The sequence below is a fragment of the Ctenopharyngodon idella genome, chromosome 16, assembly GCF_019924925.1.
Source record: "Ctenopharyngodon idella isolate HZGC_01 chromosome 16, HZGC01, whole genome shotgun sequence".
NCBI lineage: Eukaryota > Metazoa > Chordata > Actinopteri > Cypriniformes > Xenocyprididae > Ctenopharyngodon > Ctenopharyngodon idella.
Window position 1 is genome coordinate 23286922 of NC_067235.1, and position 25463 is coordinate 23312384.

Below are 25463 nucleotides of genomic sequence, written 5' to 3' on the forward strand. Positions count from 1 at the left end.
TATTCTTTCCAGTGAAATCACACAAAAAAGTACACATGAACGTGTCCCTGCTCTTGATATACAATCACTGATGAACATCTTTGGTTTTAATGAGAAAAAAAATAAAGTAAATTACACGAAGGCGGATTAGAACCCACAACCTCTGGCATGCTGAACAAAAGCTCTACCCCTCGTCTATCAGGACAACCTACCGATCATTGCGGATTCACGTATTTATTGACTAATGCTATTAAACATGAGGTCTATGCCCCCAAACCACCCACCACCACACACATTCCTGTCACACCCACTTTTTAAAACAAAGTTACGCCACTGGCAGGATATGTTTAATAATGCACATTTTCTCATCTTAGTCCATAACCTTCAGTAAGTTCATCTTCAGTCATCTCAGATTTTCAGTAGATAAGGTTGTTTTTTAGCTGGTAGACTGATTTGATGGTATGAATAAATAGCACCTCTTTCTGAGCATCATTCTCATGAGGCCCTGTTAGCTTGTCATGAACACTTCCCCTTGTTAGTCAACAACCTGTGTTCCCTGTACAATGTGTCAGTGTATGAGGTCTACATGAAAATTGTCCCATGATGTCTACTATATAGCCATTCGGTCAGCACTAAGATATAAATGTATGTCAAGGAAAGTCCCCTTAGTGTTAGTTGCTCATGCTATGTGCAGATTACTCACAAACATACAAGCAAACCCATAAATATCACAGGCCAAAAGCAGCATAACCTGCTGACATGGTGACAAGACTGAGCAGACTAAATTTAAGAACGTATTCAGCTTTGTCTATGGGAAACAAAAAATATGTGCCAGATTTATTCAGTTCACCTTAAACACTGATTGGATTAGTTAAGTTTGCACAAATGGTTTGTGTAATTGCTACTAATTTCACTTCGTTGCACATTACCCACCAACTGTACAAACTAAAACACAACACTTCTATGAACTCAACACCTTTTTGTACTATAGTGTAGCAAGACTCTGTTCCTGTACAATTTTTCTGTATTTCTAATAAGATTACTAGACTAAAAGAAACTTTCAGATACTGTTCATCTCGTTTAATGTAATTTCTTGGTAAAACACAGTGTTCACTGGAATTAATTTGATATTATTACATATTAACCTGCAATACCTGAAAGGAAGGATTGACTTTGACCTGGATACATTAAATGATTGAAGCATTTTTCAGTAATACACACCTGCTCATTCATGCTTTCCAAAAGTTTAGACTTTTTTTTTTTTTGGTTTATCTGATCCTGATCAGAGCCTGATTTGCAGTGTTTGTGTGTTTAAGTGTTGTTTTGCTAAAACATTAAGGATCAAGCCTTATATTTTTAGACATTTTGTGAGTGCAGATATTGTCGGTCTGAACACACAATTAAATTGTTGTAAAATTATGTCATGTACAATAAACAAAGAATTAATATTGCAAACAAATGCTCAAATAAACACAAACCACTGCAACACTCTGCTCAAATAAACAGAGTCCTAAGTAAATATGAAATATTGTGCATTAATTTGAATACATTATTATTGTAGAATATAGATTTAAACAACTCCAGCATCACAACTGTTCAGTCATGTTACACAGCAAAAAAGAAAGAGAAAAATGAAAAAGATCCCTCCCTCAGCTAGCTACTGGCAGTATACTCAACATCTGTTTCCTGTAACTTTACATTCCAGTCTAACCACACAAAAAAAGAAACCCAGAATGCTCTGCTGCAGTCACATGTCTGCTCCCATGACTATCACAAGACTTTTGATTCAAAGTTTTTTTACACATTATTTTTCAGAATGAGAACAACAGAACAATGCATCAAACTTCCCTTTTAGACACTATTCTATATGGTTTATATACCAGTCAAAAGTTTGGACACAACTATATACCAATTTTTTACATTTTAGAGAAATAGTAAAGTCCTCAAAACTATAAAGTAACAAAAATGCAGGTGACCAAAAAATCTTAAACAAATCAAAACTATGTATTATATTTAAGCTACTTCAAAGGAGCCAACTTTTGTTAAGCTTTTCACTCTGGGCTTCTTTCAACCAACCCCATGAGGTGCATTCTGTAATGCTTTTTAAACATCATTCATCATATATTATATTATATTATATTATATTATATTATATTATGTTATATTATACACTGCCCGGCCAAAAAAAAAAAAACATTGCTGTTTGGATTTTAATAGGCAAATACTTAAGAATCTATGAATGGATCATTATTACAGTGATTATTATGTTTCTAGCATGTTATATGTTTGGCAACGGTTCTTTTAACCCTTAAAGATGGAGTGTGTAGCTTTTCATTTCTTAAACAACCATGTAGGAAGACACATCATGGCCATATTTCAGGATGATAATGTCAAGATTCACCAGGGTTAAAATTGTGAAAGAATTGTTCAGAGAGCATGAAGAATCATTTTCACACATGAATTGGCACCTCTCCAGACCTTAATTTCATTGAAAGTCTTTGGGATGTGCTGGAGGAGACTTTACAGAGTGCTCACCTCTTGCATTGTCAATACAATATCTTGACCAAAAATTGATGCACCTCTTGATGGAAATAACATCACAACATTTATTTCCATCGAGAGGTGCATCATTTTTTGGTCAAGATCTTGTATTGACAATGCAAGAGGTGAGCACTCTGTAAAGTCTACTCCAGCACATCCCAAAAAACTTACACTGAGGTTAAGGTCAGTGCCAATTCATGTGTGAAAATGATTCTTCATGCTTCCTCCCAACAATTCTTTCACAATTTGAGCCTGGTGAATCTTGACATTGTCATCCTGGAATATGGCCATGATAATCTTAATGCATGATTGTTTAAGAAATGAAAAGCTACACACTCCATCTTTTAAGGTTAAAAGAACCATTGCCAAACATATAACATGCTAAAAAAAATAATAATTACTGTAATAATGACCATCCATAGACTCTTAAGTATTTGCCTATTAAAATCCAAACAGCGACTTTTTTTTTGGTCTGGGCAGTGTATATTATATTATATTAGTAAAAAAGTGCTGCTGCAGCTGCATTCATTCCATTCATAAATCCCATCACAGAAGCTTGTTTTTGTTTTTCCAGTGCCACCACTATTGATGCACAGATGTCCACATGCTGGGGATTAGAGTTGAGACACAGAGGGCCTGGCAAACTATACATTATTCCAGTGTGACAAACAGTCTTTGAAGAGCAAGAGCACATTCACAATTTCACAACTGTGCCATCTGCCACGTGCACAGGGATCTGAGGGTTTGTGACGGCAGGATTTGACCAATACAAATCAGTGTGCAGTGACTCTAAGCCAGGGTCAGTACAGCATTTGTAAAGGCAGGTCAGAGAGAGTTGTGTAAATGGATAAACAGGAAAATAGAGAGAGAGAGCGAGAAAAAAAATTCTGCTAGGAATGATGTAGTAGATTTCAGAAGGTTGTGCTGGGATACGAGATAAACATTCTTTTACAATCCTTTTTAAATGTACAACAGTAAGGCTTTTGTTTACAACATGGAAGAAAAAAACCTAAAAGCAAATAATCCCAATTCCTGGCTGAATACCAAGGCAGCTCTGCAGAAGACGTGTTAGAAAGGAGATAACGCTCTGAATGAGAAATAATTCAGTTACACTTTTCAATAAGGTTTTATTAGTTAATATTAGCTACTTTAGTTAACATGAATTAAGAATGAACAATACTTCTACAGCATTTATTAATCTTAGTTGTAGTTAATTTCAACATTTACTCATACATTATTAAAATTAAAAGTATTTGTTAACATTATTAATGTACTGTGAACTAACATGAACGACTGTATTTTTATTAACTAATATTAACAAATAATAAATACTGTAACAAATGTATTGCTCATTGTTACTTCATGTTAGTAAATACATTAACTAATGTTAACAAATGAGACCTTATTGTAAAGTGTTACCAATAATTCATTAACGCGACATAGCAAACTGTTCATAGTAAGACAGCGGTAACATCTTTGGTTATAATTTAATGTTTTAAATGGACAAGGTTACAGAAATATCTAAAGATAGCTACATATGGTACATTCAAAGCTATTTTAGGAACTGCTAGCTTAAGCCAAACATGCAAACATGCAAGGATAAATACTTTCTGAAACAATGTGCAACACATGACAACACAGACATTTTAAACCTTATTCAGCACCCGGTCTTTTATCTCAGCACCCTTAGAAACCTGAACCATCTGTCCCAGAGGCATTTATTTTAAATAATTAGATTTTTTTAAAGTAAATAAATTATTATATTATATTATATTATATAGAATCGCTGCTGGTAACACTATAGTTAGACAGTAACATGAAAAGACAAAGGGTTTGGTAAAATAGGCCAGTCTTGTTGTGATGGATTACTTTTTGTGAAGTTTAAAGAACTTAGAGCTATTAAATGAGGATAAAGGTGAACGTTTCCTATATTAGAGACTTTTCTGCACTCAGTCCCTTCCTTCATTTGAAATGTTTTCCCTCTAGTGGCCAGATTTAATTAAAATCCTACAGGCAATGTGGAGAGTGTCACTGTTCTCCCAAACCACTAATGTATGCCACTCCAGTGCAGATATCTCTGTTTCCATTTTACTTGCGCTATCCATGGATTGTATAGTAAATAACCATGTGTAAATCTGTTGCCATTTGGGAACATCCTTATAATTCTTGTGAGCAAATGGTGATAGCGTGACCTGCCTGACTCATTGTTTTTGAGACTAAATATCACACCTCTGTTATTCATTTGGAGCCTGGTGCCTAAATTAACATTATGGTTAATTGGGTGTATAATCCTTGTCCTCCTCACTCACAAAGTAGAATAAAATAAAGTATAACATATCTTTTTTACATTAATGGTGCTGGTTAATGTTGTGTGATGTCCATTAAAAAGGCACTGAAGTTATTTAAGAATAAATGTATTCTGATTATTTGGCTTCTCAGAGTTTTTTCATCATGAAGGGTAAAATCTATCACAGTCTGATTAACCACAGAGAAGTTATATGACATTGTTGTCTCTCTACAGATGGTGAACTCCAAACTTTTTGTATTATAAAACAAAGGTGAATGGCTACTGTTCTTAAAAATTATTTAATAAAAGCTATTTTAGTCCCTGGGAGATCTGACCCTGGTCTACACATTAGAAGACTTAAAGCCTCATGAAAAACAAATAGTGTGATTTATCATCACCTTATCTGCACTGTAGGATTAGCCAACACCATAAAAATATAGTTATTTTAACAAAAAAGGATAAAAAAAATAATAAAAAAATACAGAAAAAACCTGACAACTAAATTACCTTACTAAAAATCTATTAGGCCTATATTTTAAAAGACAATTACAATGTAATTTTACTGAAAATATTGTTAAAATGCATTGGAAGTAGAAACTAAATGAATCATCTAATAATATCTAATAATATAATATCTAATAGTAATATAAAATACAGTATTTAACAAGGTAATAGGCCTACATACTTTTACAGTGCAATATTTTAATATATAAGAGTAATAATTAATAGCAATAAATAATAGGACTATTTTTAATAAGTAGGCTATATGTTACAAGTAATTGTATTCACATGGAAATGGGCATTCCCAGAATTTTTATTTTCAATGTATGTTTTTGTTCAGTACTATTTTTTATTTTGTATTTTGAGAGAATTTCATTATGCAATAATCATGTTTGAAAATTCCCATTGAAAATCAATCATACACAAAAAAAACTGTTCTTTATTTCTTTTCAATTAAAGCAGTATTTCATGTTAAATTAGAGACAATGCCATTTTTGAAGGTAGATTAGTGCCATCTGGTGGGAGTAAAAAAAGAAAACTTATGTAATGAACATGGTGTAGATTCCTATATATAGCTCTATTTTGCATTAATTTTACTACAGTCAAACCTGATCACAGAGAAAGACATTTTGTTACCCATAACATCGAAAAAAAAAAAAATTCGCTGTAAAATGACCGAACAACACTAGAGGCTTAAAATGTTGGGGTCCCATTTTTAAACAATTTATGTGCATTGTAATGTTGCCTTTTAGTTGATGTTTATAACCTTTTATGGCTAAATCTGTGTCATTCCTGTGTCATCTGTGTCATTCCTGTGTCATCTGTGACATAGGAGCTGACAAACTATGTCAGCTCTTGAAATAGGCCTATTGTCACTGTATTTTACGGTAAAGTTCTGACAACCACAACTGCCAGCTTTTTTTTTCCTTTCTTTTTTTTTTTTTAACCTTAAATTTAACACAAAAAAATAAATAAATAAATAAATAAGTAATTTAAGTTTTGGATATTGTTCTCTTTTCGACAATACCAAGAAGTAAAAACAGTTTACCACAAAATGTCACATTTACATAGTGAGCTTTTGTATCGTAGGCCTATAAATCGACTAAAGTAAACATGTGTCCCATGAGATGTTATAAATCATCTACAAGCCACGAGTCTCACTCAGGCAACCATCTGCTGTTTTACCTAAATCCGGAGATTTGGCCAAGCCGCGCAAATATCTGTCATTCTCTCAGAGTGCCCTCACGAGGTGTTATCCTTCATCAGCTCTGCTGAATAGACCAGTAAACACCGATCTGCTCTCTAAAACCGCTGGGGTTTGGATGTTCACTCGTATTGAAACGGGCAGGTGGGAGTTGGAAGTTAGAGGAGCGAGTGCAGAGGAGCGTCAGTGCGGAGAACAGCCAACCTAAATTAAGGTTACAATTATCCTACTAGACCCCGGAGGGATGTGTCGTAGACTGAAGGAATTAATGAAGAAACAAAGCGATTAAAAACATTCGGGTCTTGTCTCAAGACAGGCTCGTCGTCTTTCTGAGCACGATGTTAGAGGACATTGTGCAAAAGTGAGGAACTGCGAACCGAGATGGACAAAGACTTGGAAAGCTATGACATCGCTGCCATGCAGATATTGTAAGGGAAGCGGGTGAGTTCCGCTTTGTGTTTTTTTCTGATAGTTTACGTAGGTTTATTCATATCAATGTTTGTTTGGTGTTCTTCAAGGTTATGACTAATTTTGAAGTTACTCATGTCGTCACATTCAGACTTCTTACTCATGGACATGAAAACATAAATATTAAATATCATGAAAACAACATTTATTACATTATTTTAAGCTAAACAACTGACATTAAAGTTAACGACTCTTGTTGTAGACTAGTGTAATCATAATGTGTGAGGAATTTCATTCTAATACTATGGTTTCCAAGGTAAAGATGATATTGTAGAAAGGTATATGTACTTTCAAAAACTTAAAAATATTAGGCTATTCAAAATTATTTTCTTAAAATATCAGGTAGTGTGTAAAGCTGGAATAGAAAATTAAGTAGACTTAGATTTGTTGATTGATTTATTGTTTGAGAGACATTGATAGAGAATTGATTTGACTCATTAACTTGATATACAGACAGAAGGGCAGACAGACAGACAGATAGATAGACAGATAGATAGACATTACAATTAGACTCATTGACTCTAGGTAGATAGATAGATAGATTGATTGATTGATTGATTGAAGGACAGACCAATTAGACTCAGTGACTCTAGATAGATTGATTGATTGATTGACAGACCAATTAGACTCAATTACTAGATAGATAGATAGATAGATAGATAGATAGATTGATTGATTAATTGACTGACAGACCAATTAGACACAATGACTAGATAGATAGATATATAGATAGATTGTCAGATCAATTAGACTCAATGACTAGATAGATAGATAGATAGATAGACATTACAATTAGACTCAATGAATCTAAGTAGATAAATAGATAGATAGATTTGTTTCTTTGTTTGTTTAAGCCAACTTGTCAGGGCCAGATCATAGTCCCATGAGGCAAATATCTTTGAAGGCTTTTGTTTTGGGAGGCAAACATACAACTAAAAATAGCAGTTAGCGGCACCAGTGGTCAGCTGGCATTGTGCGTAGCATTCACATTCTCGGCTCGCACAGTCACTAAGCTTTTGGAGGCCCCTGGCAGTCATGGCTGTCTTAATTAAAACTAATCAATCTGAGCAAGTTCTCTCTAATGAGATTTCAAACAGCATCCCGCATCGCCAATGATGTGCAGCAAGGCAAATTCCTGTTGCTCCCTCGTAAGCCAGCGCTGAAGGAGCGCAAGCTTTGGGGCCGGTCCAGATGAGCACTTTAATCAGAAGAGTTGTAATGCACAGCAGAGCCTGATTTATCACCGGTTCATGGGGCGGAGCGATAAAAGCACTTACTTGATCACCGGTTTGTTTCGCTTGGTCACTCGACATTCTTATCACGCCCTCATATGTATCGGCATGTGATTTATGAGGTCTGCTGCTGTGAGGTCATTTTGAAGCAGGGTTTAATATCACTGAACAGGTGCAGATGCCCTGTTTTGACCAGTTTTGCCTTTTTAATAATGCACAGCAGTTACCTTTGGACTTAATTTGAGATTTGGGGCCCTGATAAGTCTGCCTCACATTGTGAGCATCAACCTGGTTCTTTGTGTAATCCTGCTGCCCTAAAACGGACCTATTTAGGACTGCTTAGACTGTGAACTATCCAGGGCACCAAATGACCCTGCTAATGGGTGTCCTGTATTACAGCACACAGCCAGATGAAGAGGTCTCACTGGCGAAATTTCCCTATAGACCAGACCCATCTTTTAATATTTGTATGTCTGTGTGGTGTTTTTATATGCTTTAAGACAAACCATGTGCAAATTCATATGCCAACACCATTACTGAGTATTTTCTCCTTAAAACTGCAGTGAAAAAAAGACTCAAACCCGCGGTTTGAAAACTATCTTGTAACCAATCATGTCAATGTGCCGGCGCTCTGTAGCATATCATTAACAGCGAACTAGCAGGGGAGTATCGAGAGAAACCAGGTTATTCTTGTATAATTTTCTGTTGATGTGAAAAATTTAGCAATATGGCGGGTGTATAATGCATATTACAATGTTATGATGAAATATACGCCTTTCTCCACCGACGTTCTGAGTTGTTCAAAGCGTTTGTAAGGATACTGATTGTTAGAAGGCAGCTGTCTTGACTCTGAGATGACGAACGGGAACATGGTTTGTGTAACATTAGTAACACATTATTAGCTGTTAACATGATAACGTATGCTGTGTTCGAAATCGCCTCCTATACCCTCATTAACTATTCCATACACCAGGTGCGCCAGAAGGGCTGTCGCTTTTGCATGGTTTGTGCTTGCTGTTTAATAATCTTTTGAATCTTGGCAAACTGGCAGCTCCAGTAGTAATGAAAAATGAAAATTTATCTTGAGCTCATGAAAACTAGCATGTATAAACCTTAATTAAACAATTTAATAATCAAGTAAAAAGGAATTTATACCTGATATTACGCTGTTGCCACATTGGGAAGTGGATGGATGGAAGATTCAGCTGCGGACGCCATCTTCTGGTCAGACGCGGGAATTCATTCGGCGCGACTCTCACAATGCATTATGGGTCTCTAGCCATTGAGTGTACATCAGTTGTACGCTCATTATTGCGGTGCATTGTGGGATTGAATGAGGGCACTCAGTAACGTCCACGATTGTTTCGGACACCACTACAAATGGCTGTCCTATCAAATAGTGCCCTTTTTAAGGGTAAAGGGGACAATTTCGGACACAGCCATAGTCAAGCAGAAGGCTAATCATATTAATTACCGTTATGTGTCCCCATGTGTCACCATTGTGCAGTGTTTACCTCAGTCAGTTGACCGAGTGGATCTCTGAGCTGGCATGAGCGAGTGGAGCCGGGGCCAATTTGCATATTCATTGATCCGCGTATACTAAATGAGGCAAGGGTGTTACATTCAAGCTATTTTAAGGCATGAAGAAATTTTTTCACAGGAAAAAACATTTAAATATGTCATTTTGGTGATCAAAGATGAGTTTTTTTAAGGGATAAAATTACTGACTCCAGGGGACTTTAAGAGCTGGATCTGTGACCCTGGATAGGAGGCAATCTGTCAGCACCACTGGGTTGCAACGCCTACTGATGGATTAAAATCTATGGACATACATACATGGGTGAAGAAGATTCTGTGCTTTTCACAGATGACATATGAGCTTAAACCACATCCATATGTGTGAACTCTCCACAATCACACTAAAAATCAATGGACTCAGACTTGATTTATACTCTATGCTTCAAGAGACGTTGCATTGATGGAATGAAATCTGAATCTGGGCCTTCAAAAACAAATTATCTCCATCCCTCCAGCACGTCTACTGAATTTCAGATGCTTTTGGTGCTGCGTGTTTCACAGGTTTATATATACAATATAAATGCAAATGTTTGTTATCTATTGTCCATTAAAAACTTAACTAAAATTAACAATGAACTTGTGGAATGCACAAATGCAGTGACCCAGTTACATTAATGCATTCAGTTTAGCCTGAGGTGACCTCACTTGTGTGTCCTTGAAAAGTTAGCGTTGAAGTCATTTTAAAACACTCATGCACATACAGTATGTGTGCTGCCTTCTGGCAAGCAGTAGCAACATGTGAGATGATGTCATGTTCATTTTTCCACAGATATTCATCAAATTTGATTGTCTTTGGGGTACACAATGTACACGCACTGACTGAAGTGACCAGCGCAAAGCTGAATTATCATAATCTGTCCTTCAGACTGTTGTGATCTAAACCCATCGTGACCTCTCTCAGCTGCTCCACATAATCATGAAAAACGGAGAAGCATGAACATTCATATTGGTTTGACCAAGTAAAATATGCACAATATATACAAAATATTAGATATTGTTTCCTGCGATAGCAATTGTCTATAATTGGCTGATTTTTAAAATACAATTTCATATTATTTTGTCTAAATAAATAAAAACACTAAAAACTAAAATCAATCATTTTAAATGCTACAAGTGAATTCAGGCATCACAAAATTATAATGTTCATTGTATGAAAAGTTAGATTTTCATTTCACTTTTAATTTTTTTAATTTAAACAGTGTTATTAAATTTTAAAGTTTAACTTTAAGTGAACATTAGATGATGGCAAAGGTAATCTAAATGCAAATAGGCGAAATGAGTAGGCATATTTATCGATAAAAAATCTCAGTCGTTAACCATGACTGAATCAATAGTTTAATAATTAATTTAGTAGTGTGTACGGTTGTTTGATGTTCATTCCCAGGGAAAGCATAATCTGATGTGGTGTTAATGCCATTGTACACAAAAACAAGACTTTGAAAAACAACCGCCACTGCCACAAAACACATCCTGTATTACAGTCTGCAGTGTGCACTTATGTTTACAATACAAACTGTTTGTTACAGGCCTGAAGCCACACCTGTTATACTATCTTCCTCTCACACTCCTTTAGACTAAAGCAGCAAAATCAGTCACACTTCAACAGAGGCTGAGATTATAAATGCTTGTATTATATGCTACACATGCAAACACACAACAGAAATGTTTTTTAAACTCTGTCATTATGGTTTTCAGCAAAGGCGGATTACAGAAGGATGAGCAGAAGTGTCTTGTAAATTCACTGTGGGCTCGAAATACAAACACTTTGAGGAAGCATCTGTGGTTTGTGCATCCAAGTGTGAACCTCACCTTCTCGGTAATATTTATTTTTCCGTTCCCCGGGCAAACTCGAAGGGAACAAGTACTCCATGTCCTGAAGATCTGTCATCATATCCCATAGCTAAACAACACCTGTTTCTGAAAGCTTTTAATACTTGCGTTCATTCCCATGGCTTCATTCTGTGGAGAGGGTGGAGGGCCAGGAGCCATAAACAGCCTCTTTCTCACTTTGTTGCAATTGTTTCTGTGAAGAACTGATGTGAGGAATTCTAATTGGAGATTGGAGAGTGGCTCCGGGTAGTTTTCACCCTGCTGGGACGAGAATAGCACAGGCTCCAAGAGACAGGTGAACTACATTCCCTGGCTGCACTCAGAGGTTAGAGGTCAAGCTAAATATGCAGGTTGGCGACCTCTGATATTGTCACTGAAGAGGTCCTGAAATTTTAGACACTTTTAGTGTAAGCCAAAATAAAGGGTAAAAATAAAACACCTTGTGGATTTGGCTGACATTTTGTGAATATCCTGTAATGTTGAAGGTTAATTTTAATTTCAAAATGCCTGGATTCCCTCATCTGTTTGCTCGGCACGTACCTCCCCTGACCTTTTTACACTAGAACGCACAGTTAAAGCTCAATAATACTTACTTTCTTACTGTTATAAGCCCTTCTGCACGCCTAGAGTCAGTGAAGTGCAAATCTGCAGTCAGTCTGCAGAGGCTTTAAGTGTTATGGTTTACTAATGGAGTCAGGGGAACAGCTACAGCAGCAATGGAAAGGTTTTGACCCCCTGTTATAGTATCTGGCAGAGGTCCATGTCATTTATTGTAACCTAATGAAGCCTGTCTGACCTTGATGAGTTCTAATTGTTGATGTGAATGTATGAAAGTCAGGCCTGAAATGAGAAAACAACACATTATGTTGGGTGTGTTCAGCTTAGTGAGAGCTGGCTAACTGTGATGACATTGCATCAGATCGACAAGGGCACACTCGATGTTTGGCAGAGTGTTGATTGTTAGATAAGAGCATTGCCAAAGCTGGTATGTAGACGGTCCTGGTAGGCGATTATGCAAAAGTTTTAATATGAGGCATCTTATTGGGTTTGGGCCACAAATTTGGCAGTTTTAATTTTAATAGTGTTAATGAATAAAATATAAAAATATATATTTTTTGTGGTTTATATAATAAAAAAATAAGAATATAAAATATTTATATTTTTGATATAAATTTATATTATATTAATATATTTTATATATTAATTTTAGGTAAGAATATATATATATATATATATATATATATATATATACGCATATATATGATTAAACATGTAATTATTCTTTTATATTTATAAATAAAATCTATTATTAAAATATGAATATTTTATGTAAGCAATAAGGTACAAGAAGCTGTGCTGTATCGTGAATAAGGCATGGCTGAAGGGCGTTGTTAGGCACAACGCGAAACGGAAGCGGTATCAATGCAACTTTTATGAAGTAAATTTTCACCAAAGCCTTTTCTTCCGCCAGAAAAAATAGTCCCTGACCGTGAACAGCAACAGAAGTTAGATTATTACATCATTAGATGGCGGCAAAGACTGTCTTTATGAGTGTGTCAGTCAGTAGCGAAGACTTTTACATTGAAAAAAAGACTGAATTGTTGTCAGCACGGAACAAGACGCAACTGACAAATGCTTTGACTAGCGCTGTTAGTCACGGGAAAACCCCTTAACTGTTAAAAAGACAGGATAATACATCGGACATTTAAACAGATTTTTTATTATGAGCATAGGACTGACCTGAAGGAAAATGCTAAATCTGAATGCAGGTAATAAACTTGCTCACTCGATCTTTTTCTCACTTCTACATAATACAGTAAGCTTCAACGAACAATATAAATTGAGAACAGTTTACGTTACTAAGAGTGGTTGCTAAATGTTTAGTGTAGTTTTGTGGGTGAAGCGGTCATAGCCGTGTTTTATCGCGAGTAAAACACAACTATTGACCAATCAGAATCAAGGACACAAACTAACCGTTTTATATATATATATATATATATATATATATATGATTATATATGTAATTATTCTTTACATTTATAATAAAATATATTATTAAAATATGAATATTTATATATATATATATTTATTTTATATATATTTTATAAATGTTATATTAATATGTATTAATATATTAATATATATAAAAATAATAAAATAAACCATTTATTTTAACCACAAATGCTATATAGAGAAAAGAGATTTTGTACAGAACAAGAAAAAATATATAATTAGCCGTCTGTCTGTCGAGATGTTTCAGCATTAAAATCATGAGATCATAATCACTTAGGCTATGTTTTCTTGCTTTCATTATAAGCAATCAAGATGAGCTTAGTTGTCAGACAGTGTGAAAATGTTATATAGGCAAGCAGCAAGAGCACGAGTTTTGTCCAGATCTCGTACACCTGCTGAACTGTGTCTTTCACAGTCGACAGGGAGGGATTCACACCTTTAATTTGTGTAAGCCAGGCTCTCTGCTGTGTGGAAAACCAATATGGTGTCAAAACAGCCAAGCCAAGAGTGATTCTCTCCCTCCTTTTGCTAGATACAGCATTATGAGTCAGCTTATTTGGTCAGTATAAGGCCTTTATGTGGAGACTGGGGATGACACTGGACTGGAGTACTCAGGGAAACAAGTCAACCTCATTTTAAGTGGTTTTAGCAGGAACAGGTTCAAAATAGAAGCTTTGTGTGTAAACAGGAAAATAAGAGAAACCCAGATCCATGTGAATAGGCTATATTAAGCAAGCAAGCAGTGGGAGAGGTGTAATGCAAGACTGGATTAATTGAGATCATTTGTCACGACAAGGTAGGAGTTTGTGCCCATTTTATTCAGTTCATTAGTATGCAAAGGACTATTGTACCAGAAATTTGTAGAAATTCTGTGTAGAATTATGATTTATTAAGCATTTAAATTCTAATTTAGTTTATTTTTTAAAGACTTTTTATGTATGTAACAGGTCTAATAATGTGATACTTTAGAGATGCTTTTTTTTTAATAAAAATGGCTTTTTCTTTTTCTTTTTCAAGTTCTCATACAGTATAAAATAATTTTGGAGTAAATATCAGGCATGGAGACAAATGCAAATGCTTTCCGAATTAGCCTAGAGTCAGACAAACATTTTAATCTCAAACTGATTTTTTAAGAGTTTGTGATCTCCCAGCATGCTCTGCAGTATTATCATACAACAGTTTGTGGTTTTGTCTAATGTTGCTGTTGTTTTTGTAATCAGTGCTACTTTCTTATGTTTAAAGCTCATTTTTGTACTTTATTAAAGGGATAGTTCACCCAAAAATGAAAATTCTGTCATCATTTACTCACCCACAAGTTGTTCTAAACCTGTATGAGTTTCTTTCTTCTGTTGAACACAAAAGAAGATATTTTGAAGAATGTGGGTAACCAAACAGAGAGTTTGAAAGAGTGTTCATAACCAAACAGTTTCTGGTTCACATTGACTGCCATTGTATTTTTTTTCTCTTCATTTTCTTCATATTATGGAAGTCAATAGGGGACCAGCAGCTGTTTGGTTACCCACATTCTTCAAAATATCTTATTGTGGGTGAGTAAATGATGACATAATTTTTTGACATAATTTCTGGGTGAACTATCCCTTTAAGCTGTTTGTTAATTGTCATCTGAGGTTTATGTGTGAAGTATCGAGGTTGTCTATCTATAATAAACTGAAGTGAAACATGTTTTCTGAGGCAAAGACTCGCAAGCTATCTTTCCCTTTAGAGGTGAGTAATGTAAAAACTGCATGATAAAGATTCTTGTGCTGCTAATTAATATTTGACAGGAGACATTTAACATTTAGTGAACAAACAAATCCAAACAGACTAAATTACTGAGGATAATTACACTGTTGAAAGAACAAATCTAATTGTCAGACATCTCAATCCATCATGTTGCCTTGATTTACTTTTTCAGTGCAAAGCTAAACATATACCCATAGTTGTGTAAGGTTTTGTCAAAAAACACTTTCATTTCAGTTTTACGTTAATTCAGTGCATGTATGTTCACAGGGATGGGCAGTATTTATGATACATGTATTTCAAATACATATTTCAAATACAAAATAATATTTCGTAATTTGTATTTGATAGGGTTGATGAAAATGGCTTTGTATTTTGTATCAAAATACTTTAGTGTTTTGTATTTTTGTAGTTTTAAAATACAGTAAAATACTTTGTAAGAAGTCTACATGATGACATCATAAAAATGCGGCCTCTGATTGGTGCCTACTAAGTAGTTTGCCCAGACTTGTTGAGTTCAGAACAGATGTTAAGTTTTGGTGTTCGTTTTAGTAGCCTATAGGCTAAATAGTTTACCAATTTGCATAATGTTCTTGAAAACTATTATACCGAGCAGCAGCCCCCTATATTTATGATTAACAATCAAATGATTCATTAGTTAGAAACTAGTTGCTATGAATACAGGTGCCATCAGTTGTCTTCTTATAAATGACTTGTTTGTCATTGAGTCAGTGTTGCTGATGCAAAGTAGGCCCTTCGTTACCAAACACAAAGTAACTAAATTAGGATACAATTATGAGTCATTTGCAAACTGTTAAACATTAAACTGTTGGTTACTTTAAAACTAACCTTCATCTGGGAGATCACAGGGATATGTGTATATTTGATCTGTTAAAGCCACAATATGTAAATTTTCACTGCTAGAGGTCACTTATTCAGTCGCTTATCCTTGATTTTGTGGAATCATGGGAGGTATTGTCTTCACGTCTACAGCCAGTGGAAAAGAATCGGGACGGGACTCAGGCAGAAATCATGTTCATGGATGAGATTATTAACATTACCGAGTGATGTTGGAGCTGAACGAGACCGCTGGAGCGAATGTTAATGAGAGACGAGCGCGACACATGCCTCGAGAGCAGCGGAACTTTTATTATGCCACAGTCGCTGCTTCCGCTTTTTTCAGTCTAGCGTATGTGGAGTAACGCAGCGCTGTTTATCATATTAGATACATTTATGTGTTGAAAGTTGTTATAGTGCTACTCTGCGTTCGCTCGGCGGCTACTATGAGACACTTGTTGCACACTGCAGTAAGATAGATCGATATTAGTCATGGTAAAACATGGTATTCGCTGTAAATCAAGAAAATGAGATTTAAACAAGAAGCTATATAACATAGTTTTCTGTCGATGAATGAATCCAAACAGTTCCTCATCTGTCTAATAAAACATGTTTTATTAGAGAAATGAGGAATATAAAGCGTCTTTGGTGTTTCCATGGTTTCTACTAAATAAAATCGGAAATTGAGGGTATGATGTCAAAGATAGGTGACGCACGGACACAGCCCGTGTCCTGGTTAAAATTGCTTATTTCTCTGGATTTAAACATTCTTGGAAACATTTGGGATCATGTAAGTACACAAGTCAACAAAATATATAACATTGTTCTAGTGGTTTTTGGATATTTTAATCCAAAAATCCTACTGTACATATTGCGCCTTTAACTGGTTGCATATGTCAGATTTATTGCATGACTCGGGCAGAGAAAAGCTGTTGCTATCAAACATTGTTTACACAGAGTCAGTGTAATGGTGAAGGGATAGATCAAATAGGCCAATTGATGGAAGGTTTGCGAAGAAATTTCATGCTCCCTTGTAAAAGTATTTTTTAGTATTTTAAAAATACAAAAATACAGTAGTTTATTTTGATACATGGTGTGGCTGCTGTATTTTGTAGTTTATTTTGTTACACTTAAAATTAAGGTATTTGGTATTTTATTTTAAAATACATTTTGATGTATTCTTGCCCAACCCTGTATGTTCAAATAATGAATCACTCTTCTTTATTTAGAGTGTGTATACTGAATTCATATATTATTGAGCAATCCAGTGTTTTTCTCTGAGCTCTGCTGTCATTTGGCTCAGCTCTATCTGTTAAACTGAAGCTGAGTCAACGTCTGTCCGTGCTGAGTGGGTAATTCCTAATTTGTGTCTAGGTCTCTGCACCTGCACCCTGTGACATAAGGTTAAGCTGGACTATAGTGAAAGTGCCCTGCACACCTGTCCTCTCACATCAGACCCTCTAGAGCTGTAAATGCAGAGGGCTGGAGGGAAATAAGCGTGTTAGTGTGCAGCTGTCACCTGTCTCATCATTTTTATTCACTGTCGGGGTCGTGTTTATTTCTGTTTAGTTTCACTGTGTTTGGTTTCCTTTTCAGTCAGTACTTTGTTCCCGTTCTGCTTGTGTTCTGTGTTCCAGTTTCCTTGTTTCTGTTCAGCTGATTTCCTCTCCCTATGTATTTAACCCTCTGGTCCTCTTCGTTTAGGGGTCACACTTGGCTCCTTCGTGGTCAAAAGTGACCAAAACCTTGAAATGCAACTTTTTTTTTTTTTTCTTAGGAAAACCAATGGAATATAGTTTTGTTTAATATTTTTTGATTATTTAAAATTTTGAGGGTATTTTATGATACTTTGCAATATTTATACAATTTTTATTAGCTATTTGTCCCCATTGAAAATCATACACAATTTATTTCTGATATATTTTTTAATTATTTTTCACTTAAAGCAATATTCCATGTTAAAATAGAGATGAGGCATTTAAAATCAAATTTTTTGAAGGTAGATTAGTGCCATCTGGTGGAAGTAAATAAGTAAGTATCAGAAAAACTAAATGTAATGCCATGGTGTAACCACTAGATTCCTATATAGTTCTATATAAAGTGGCTTATAAATTCTCTAGTGTTTTTAGACATAAATACTTATTTTTGTTAAGTTGTGGATTTGGATTTATACTTTGACAAAAAGTAGTCTTTGAGAATGTCTAGGTTTAGATTTTTTTTTGTTTGAAATGTTGATTTGAAGTGCCAGTTTTTGCATTAATTTTACTACAGTCAAACCTGAACACAGAGGAGGACATTTTGTTACACAAAACATCAAAATTCAATAAAAATGTAACAAAAATATACAGGTATGTTTTATGGCAGCTTAATAAATCTGGGTCTGATCTGATTTCAACCTCTTATTTGAGTCATTTGGCATAATTTTACCATATTGTTACAGCCAAACCAGTTTTTTTGTGTGTATAATAGTGTGTTGTGTGTGTCTCTGCGTGTGTGTGAGTGTGTGTTTGAGTGGTTGTGTCTGTTTTGTACTCTTGTGTAACCTCTTCCGTAACCTCTTCCTTGCTGTTAATTTTTTTTACTGCTTTGTGGCTGAATTATTGATTTTATTTCACAAATTTGCAAAAACTTGCTCTGTGTTATAGTCGTGCTAGTTCATAAATATGTGTGGGGGGAGGGGTGGGGGTCTGGATGTGTCTATTTTGCACTCTTGACAATTTAGAGTGTCACCCCTTCATTGCTGTGCACTTTTTTTCTGCACAGTGGCTAAATTGTAGTTTGTACCACCAAAGGATTCTTTGTGCTGTGCGTGTTGTTAAGCCACACTGAATTGTTATGTTTACCAAATGAGTGTGCATTTAATTGACACACACATACATTTTGCAGTCTCTTACCAAAACAGGTGTAGAACGTTCCGCTGTGGTCCTTTATCAGAAATGGATGAAAAGCTGTTCTACAACTTCAGTTGTGTCTGGATCAGTCAGTCTGTCTAAAAGCAGAGGATTAAAGAGATTGTTAGCAAAAATCATCATAAATCAGTCTCAATAATTTTTGCTGTTTCTTCTCTTCTCTCTGGCTTTAGGCTTTTGGAAGTGTGACTTCTAAATGTGACTGAATGCATCTCCAACGAACACTGAGCCCCACATAGATACCATCCTGAAAATATCTGGTTATGAGAACTGGCACTACAAAAGTCCCTTGGTAAGCATAACTAGATAAAAAAAAGGAGTTATGGGTAATGTTTGTCTTATAATTTAATTATTCGACATCCATAGCTCTTGAAAATGCTTCTATTAGATGTAGAGTAATACTAAGTAGTACTTACAGTAGTCCTGTTCCGTTATGATTGATCAAGATACATTTGGGTCAATAACAAAACACTCATTTTCTTTTTTTTCTTTTTTTTGTCCATATCAATTAATTTATTCAAAAATACATTATTCAAAAAAAAAAAAAAAAAATCAAAAATACACATTTTATGCAAATGCATTTCATACATACAATGACTTGAAATCACCTCTTCTTTGATGTGCATGTATTTAATTTCTGAATTAAAATTCATATTGATATTTTTGGGAGGGATGAAATCAGAAATGTCGTGGTAATAAACCTGTCTTGATGTCACAATGAAGAAAAGCCTAATTAAAAGAATAAAATTCTTGAAAATAAAACCTACGTATAGTTTGAAATAATCTATTACCGGTAATTCTTAGAAAAAATATTTTTAACAAAGCTGCTTCACTACTTATTAATAGTTAAAAAAAAAGAGTTTTTAACTTTGATTAATATATTTAAAAACATTTTTGAAAATGAATTAAAGGGTTAGTTCACCCAAAAATGAAATTTCTGTCATTACGTACTCACCCTCATGTCGTTCCACACCCGTAAGACCTTCATTCATCTTTAGAACACAAATTAAGATATTTTTATGAAATCCAAAAGGTTTTTTATCCCCCATAGAAAGCAACATAATTACTGTCATTCAAGGTCCAGAAAGGTAGTAAAGACATCGTTAAAATAGTCAACTTGACTACGGTGGTTCAACATTAATGTTATGAAGCGACGAGAATGTTCTGACGTAGAACCTGGAAGCGCTGAACGTAAACAGTGTATGAGAATGACAGGGGAGAGAGGAATTTGTTGAATAAAGTCGTTATTTTTGTTTTGTTTTTGCGCACAAACAGTATTCTTGTCGCTTCATAACATTAAGGTTTAACCACTGTAGTCACGTTGACTATTTTAACGAAGTCTTTACTACGATTAAGAAAACTTGATCTTGTCACACAAGTCATTAATTTGAACGTTTCAATTTAACGACTTGTGTAACCATCAAGTAACTATCAAGAATTTTTCTTTCCTAAACTTCTTCAAAGTGATTCAAAAACTTCAAAGTTTTTCAAAACCCCATGAAACCAACAAAAATTACTTTTCTAAGAACTTGACATTATGATTTTAAAGATTTTTCCTTATTGTGGACACTCTTATATGTAATTTTCTTTTTTTGCAGGAAGGAGGTAAGATGTTCATGGATCTGTGTGGCCAGCGGGGCGCATGGACAGTCCTGCTGTTGTGGTGCCTAAACCTATCAGCTGCTGACTTCACCTGCCCACAGAAATGCACTTGTTATCATGACACATTGGAGGTCAACTGCTCCTCAAGACACCTGACAGGTGTGCCTGAGGGGTTACCCAGCAATGCCAAACGCTTAGATCTTTCAGGAAACCAATTGAAAACGTTGGCTAGACGTCAGTTTTCCGGTCTGTCAAAGCTGGAGGACCTGGACTTGAGCGAGAACATTATCTCCATGATTGAGGTGGAAACATTTCAGGGGCTGAAGAACCTGCGATACTTGAGGATAAAGAACAACCGCCTCAAGATCCTCCCCGTCGGGGTCTTCTCTGGCCTCTCCAACCTTCAACGTCTGGATATCAGTGAGAATGAGATCCTGGTTTTCCTGGATTACACATTCCGGGACATGATTAACTTACAGCAGCTCGATGCAGGAGAAAACGACCTGGTGTTTATCTCGCAACGGGCTTTTGTTGGGCTGCAGGCGCTGAAAGAGCTGAACGTGGACCGCAGCAATCTAACCTCCATCCCCACTGAGGCTCTGTCGCAACTTCAGAGCTTGACCAAGCTGCGTCTGCGCAAGCTGACCATAAGCGTGCTGCCCAACAACGCCTTTCGCCGACTGCACCAGCTGCGCACATTGCAGATCCTCCATTGGCCTTCTCTCGAGACGCTTAATAGCAACAGCCTGGTCGGTCTCAACCTTACCACTTTAGTTTTAAGCAACTGTAACCTTAGCTCTGTACCTTACGCTCCCTTGCGCCATCTCACTTACCTGCAGTATCTCGACCTGTCCTACAACCCCATCACCTCCATACAAGGCAACTTGCTGGGGGAGCTTCTTCGGCTGCAGGAGTTGCACCTGGTAGGTGGGAGCTTGTTACGTATTGAGCCGGGTGCCTTCAGGGGTCTGGTCCACTTTCGTTTGCTCAATGTGTCCTCAAATCGTCTAACGACATTGGAAGAAAGTGTCTTCCACTCCGTAGGGAACTTGCAGACACTGCGGCTGGACAGAAACCCGTTGGCTTGCGACTGCAGGCTACTCTGGGTTGTGCGACGGCGTCGGCGGCTGGATTTTGATGGCCGCCAACCCACCTGTTCGGCTCTGAATCAGCACAAGAAGGCATTTCGTGACTTTTCAGAGGATGACCTTCCAGTTATATTTACGTGCAGACAAGCACAGATTCTGAACCGCCAGCTGCAGGATGTGAGTGTGGTGGAGGGCATGAGCATACGCTTTGACTGCAGAGCCGACGGCTATCCGTCGCCTTCTATTACTTGGCTGTCAGCCCAACAGACTGCACTTAGCTCTGTCGGGAGAGTACGAGTGCTTGCTAATGGGAGTTTAGAAGTGCGTTACGCCCAAGTACAGGACAGTGGAACGTATCTATGTATTGCAGCTAATGCAGCGGGTAATGACAGCATCTCCATGAGTCTCCAAGTGGAGGGGATCCCACAAAACCGCACAGCATCGTATTTCTCAGACGAGGGATGGATGGAAACTTCATTACCTCCTTCTACCAACTCCTCGGCACGGGTGTCAAATCCTTACCCATTTGATGCTAAAACCCTCATCATTGCTACCACCATGGGATTTCTCTCTTTCCTCAGCTCTGTGGCGATCTGTTTTGTGTTTATGTTCTTCTGGAGTCAGAGCAAAGGACAGATAAAACACACTGCCACTATAGACTTCGTGCCACGATCATCCATGGGTGGAGGTGGAGATGGTGGGGACACTGGGAGATTCACAATGAAGCTTATTTGAGCTGGAATAGAAAATGAATGGTCACAGTTACAATTAGTTAAGCCTTTAAAACTGTAGTAACTCTCAAAGTTGCAGCTTGCCAACACAGCAAGGTACAAAGCCTTATGATAACACATTTTGCAAGCCTGACTGACATTCATGTAAATAGGTATAGTAACTTATCTTTATAATAATCTCATTCATATTTTGCAAGCCTGATTGACATTAATGTAAGTAGGTATAGTAACTTCTCTTTATAATAACAACATTTTAGCTGAGAAGTTTGATTATATCAAATTTAAGATAAGTAGGTTGTATTGTGGATTGAGCAATGCCAAAGTCTGAAGACAAACAACAAATACTCTTAGTGTCCGATAGTAATAATTCATTTTCATAAAATAATACAATTATATATAACATTTATTTACTATTAAGTACTATTAATAGTACATTTTACGTAAATAATTTTAATATTGATAATTAAACATTACATTTATTAACTAATTAATTATATATACACACATAATATAGTGTGTAAAGACTTTTTTTTTTATATATATATATAATTTTCCACTAATAAATAATTAAACAACTGCTTATTTATTGTGGTGTGCCCTTGATTTGGTGTCATTTTTTCAGGCTCACAGCTCTTAGTATAATGAATAAAATCTCTTCCTTTATGTGGGCTCTGGCACAGTTAGACTTCAGAGATACTCATTTCACTGCCAAATTAAACCAGAACACGGCATGCGATGATGCATTTGATTTGATTTGAACAGTAACTATGTAACAGTTAACAGTTGTAACTATGTTGCACAAATGCAAAAGACTGAAAAAACCCCATAGAACTATATCTGTTTTAACAGCCTATTAATGTCTATTGTAGTTTGTAGCAATTAAAACATTGCAACAGGAAATAAATTAACTTAGCTAATAGTAAGTTTTTAAAAAGTTAAGAATTTAAATGGATGAGTTAAGGATTGAAATGGATTACTGTATTATATATTGTGTGTGTGATATTGTTCATTACAGATGTTATACTTATAGGTTGCCGTAAGATTACAAAAATTTTGCAAGGTCATTCAGAAATGTCTTTTATGCTTCTTTTTGCTGTTTTTCATTTTTTATAAACATCATCATGTGATGTTATGCCATGTCAGTGACTCTTCTGGCTATGCACAAATGGCTATGTCATGACTGCACACCACACATGGTTATCTACCTAAGATGCTTTGCAATTTATGTAATGTATATAAGTTATATTTCCACATTTTGATGTTTTTGCTAATGCATTTGTAAGTTATAATATTTTGCATTGGATCATTAAAGACTATGCAAGTCTGCCTGTTCAGAAAACCATCTTGTCTCACTGTCTTTACTTCATAGTGTTCCATTTTAAACCTCCTCATTAAAAATTCAAGTTCATTTCTAGGTAAAATTAATTTCTGAGCCCTGAAAGTCTGAACAATTTGCAGGGTGCATTAATACAGTTGACGGCTGTAATTTTAAAGGACACTGTGATCATACCTCTTTGTTACTCTGGTGTATGCAGTATCAAACAGCCCAGATGTAAGCTCCATCTGTTTCATCAAGGCAGCACCTATAACCTTGAGTGGCTGCAGTTTTTCATCTGATTGTGGAGGATAAATGACAGGAAATGTAAGAGAGAAGAATCTGCATAATTATTTGCATCAGTCACTGTCTTGTTTGTTAAACAGAGAAATAATTGTCTCCTGCTGCCTCTCATCTGATTACCTACGATTTATGTTTGATTTTACAGAATTTGTGCCATTTATTCAGTCTAATAACAAAGTCAAATTGAAACGTGATAGGTATGTTTTATTACACTGATGACGGATTATTGTCTGAGAGTACAGGAAGAGACGGGAGACTCGCAGGCAGGCTGTCGTTTTGTTGGACAGACAGTTCTCAAGCTTTAACTGGATTCTGCAGAGAGGGAGAGAAAGAGAGCGAGAGAGTGAGAGTAAATCATTTCTGCCATTGCCCAGAATAACCCAGAAAAAAGATGATAATCACGTGTATGACCAGTGGTTTAAACCCTTTAGGATTACCTCTAGATGTCTCAATCTGTTATATAGGTCTGTCTGGCTACAGGCGTGCTCAGCCCACAGACAGATACTGTACTATGATAAAATAAAACTGCTTTATGTTCTCAAAAAAATGTGGAATTAAACAACAACTAAACTAACAGTTAAATAATTATTTTATTAAGATAAGAATTTTGTCACATATTTGAAAATAATAAACATTTACTGTGTGTATGTATATACGGCACAGAGACAGAGAAGTATATGAATTCAGGTTGATTGGGATGCATTTTCCCAGTAATCTCAATGGCAAAAAGTGTCCCAAAAAAGTGTTCATCCTATATATATATATATATACACACATATATATACACACACATACACACACACACACACACACAAAATTGCAAAAGTGTGTGGAACTGTACAGTGAACATGTGCCCATGGTCAAATAAATTTACTGCAATTACAGTATGTCCAGATCTTCCTGTTCTGTACTCAAAGATATGAGGAACAATTTGTGCCACCACTTTGACCAAAATATGTCACTTATGCCTTTTGGCCACTAGCTGGAGCCAAAGAAAGACATAATTAGACAATAGCCTATACTATACAAACCTGTGCAAGATGCTTTAAAACTCAGGTGCATCAGTTTACACAGAGATCATTTGAAACTACTTATGATAAATGTAGCAGATTTCATGGTGTCAAATAATCCACAATGAATAAGGAAGTATGGAAGTATGTTTTCTGGCCCACTCTGCCACTGATGCAGTGAACATTGGCTTATCTGAGCTCCAAGAGTATTGATGAACATGATGAATAGGACAATAACACAGGCAAGATGCAGAGTGAGCAGATTCTTATTGCTGATTCTGTCAAATTCAGAGTA

At 35.9% G+C, this 25463-nt stretch overlaps 1 protein-coding gene across 3 annotated transcripts; it reads left to right on the top strand.

The window, feature by feature from the left end:
* The first annotated feature begins 6455 nt into the window (after nt 1–6455).
* lingo4b (leucine rich repeat and Ig domain containing 4b) lies at nt 6456–23882 on the top strand. 3 transcript variants are annotated; one of them, XM_051864531.1, is made up of 3 exons: nt 6456–6953; nt 19293–19411; nt 20718–23882. In XM_051864531.1, exon 3 carries the CDS (start codon nt 20730–20732, stop codon nt 22542–22544), a length of 1815 nt encoding a protein of 604 aa, XP_051720491.1. In that variant the 5' UTR covers nt 6456–6953; nt 19293–19411; nt 20718–20729; the 3' UTR covers nt 22545–23882. The 3 variants fall into 3 exon arrangements, with proteins under 3 accessions (XP_051720491.1, XP_051720492.1, XP_051720493.1); XM_051864532.1 differs by having other exon boundaries at nt 6456–6940; XM_051864533.1 differs by lacking the exon at nt 6456–6953 and adding an exon at nt 14197–14429.
* The last annotated feature ends 1581 nt before the right edge of the window (nt 23883–25463 follow it).

Coding starts and splice junctions, on each gene's coding strand:
- lingo4b (XM_051864531.1), top strand. CDS start 20,730: ATGTTCATGGATCTGTGTGGCCAGCGGGGCGCATGGACAGTCCTGCTG.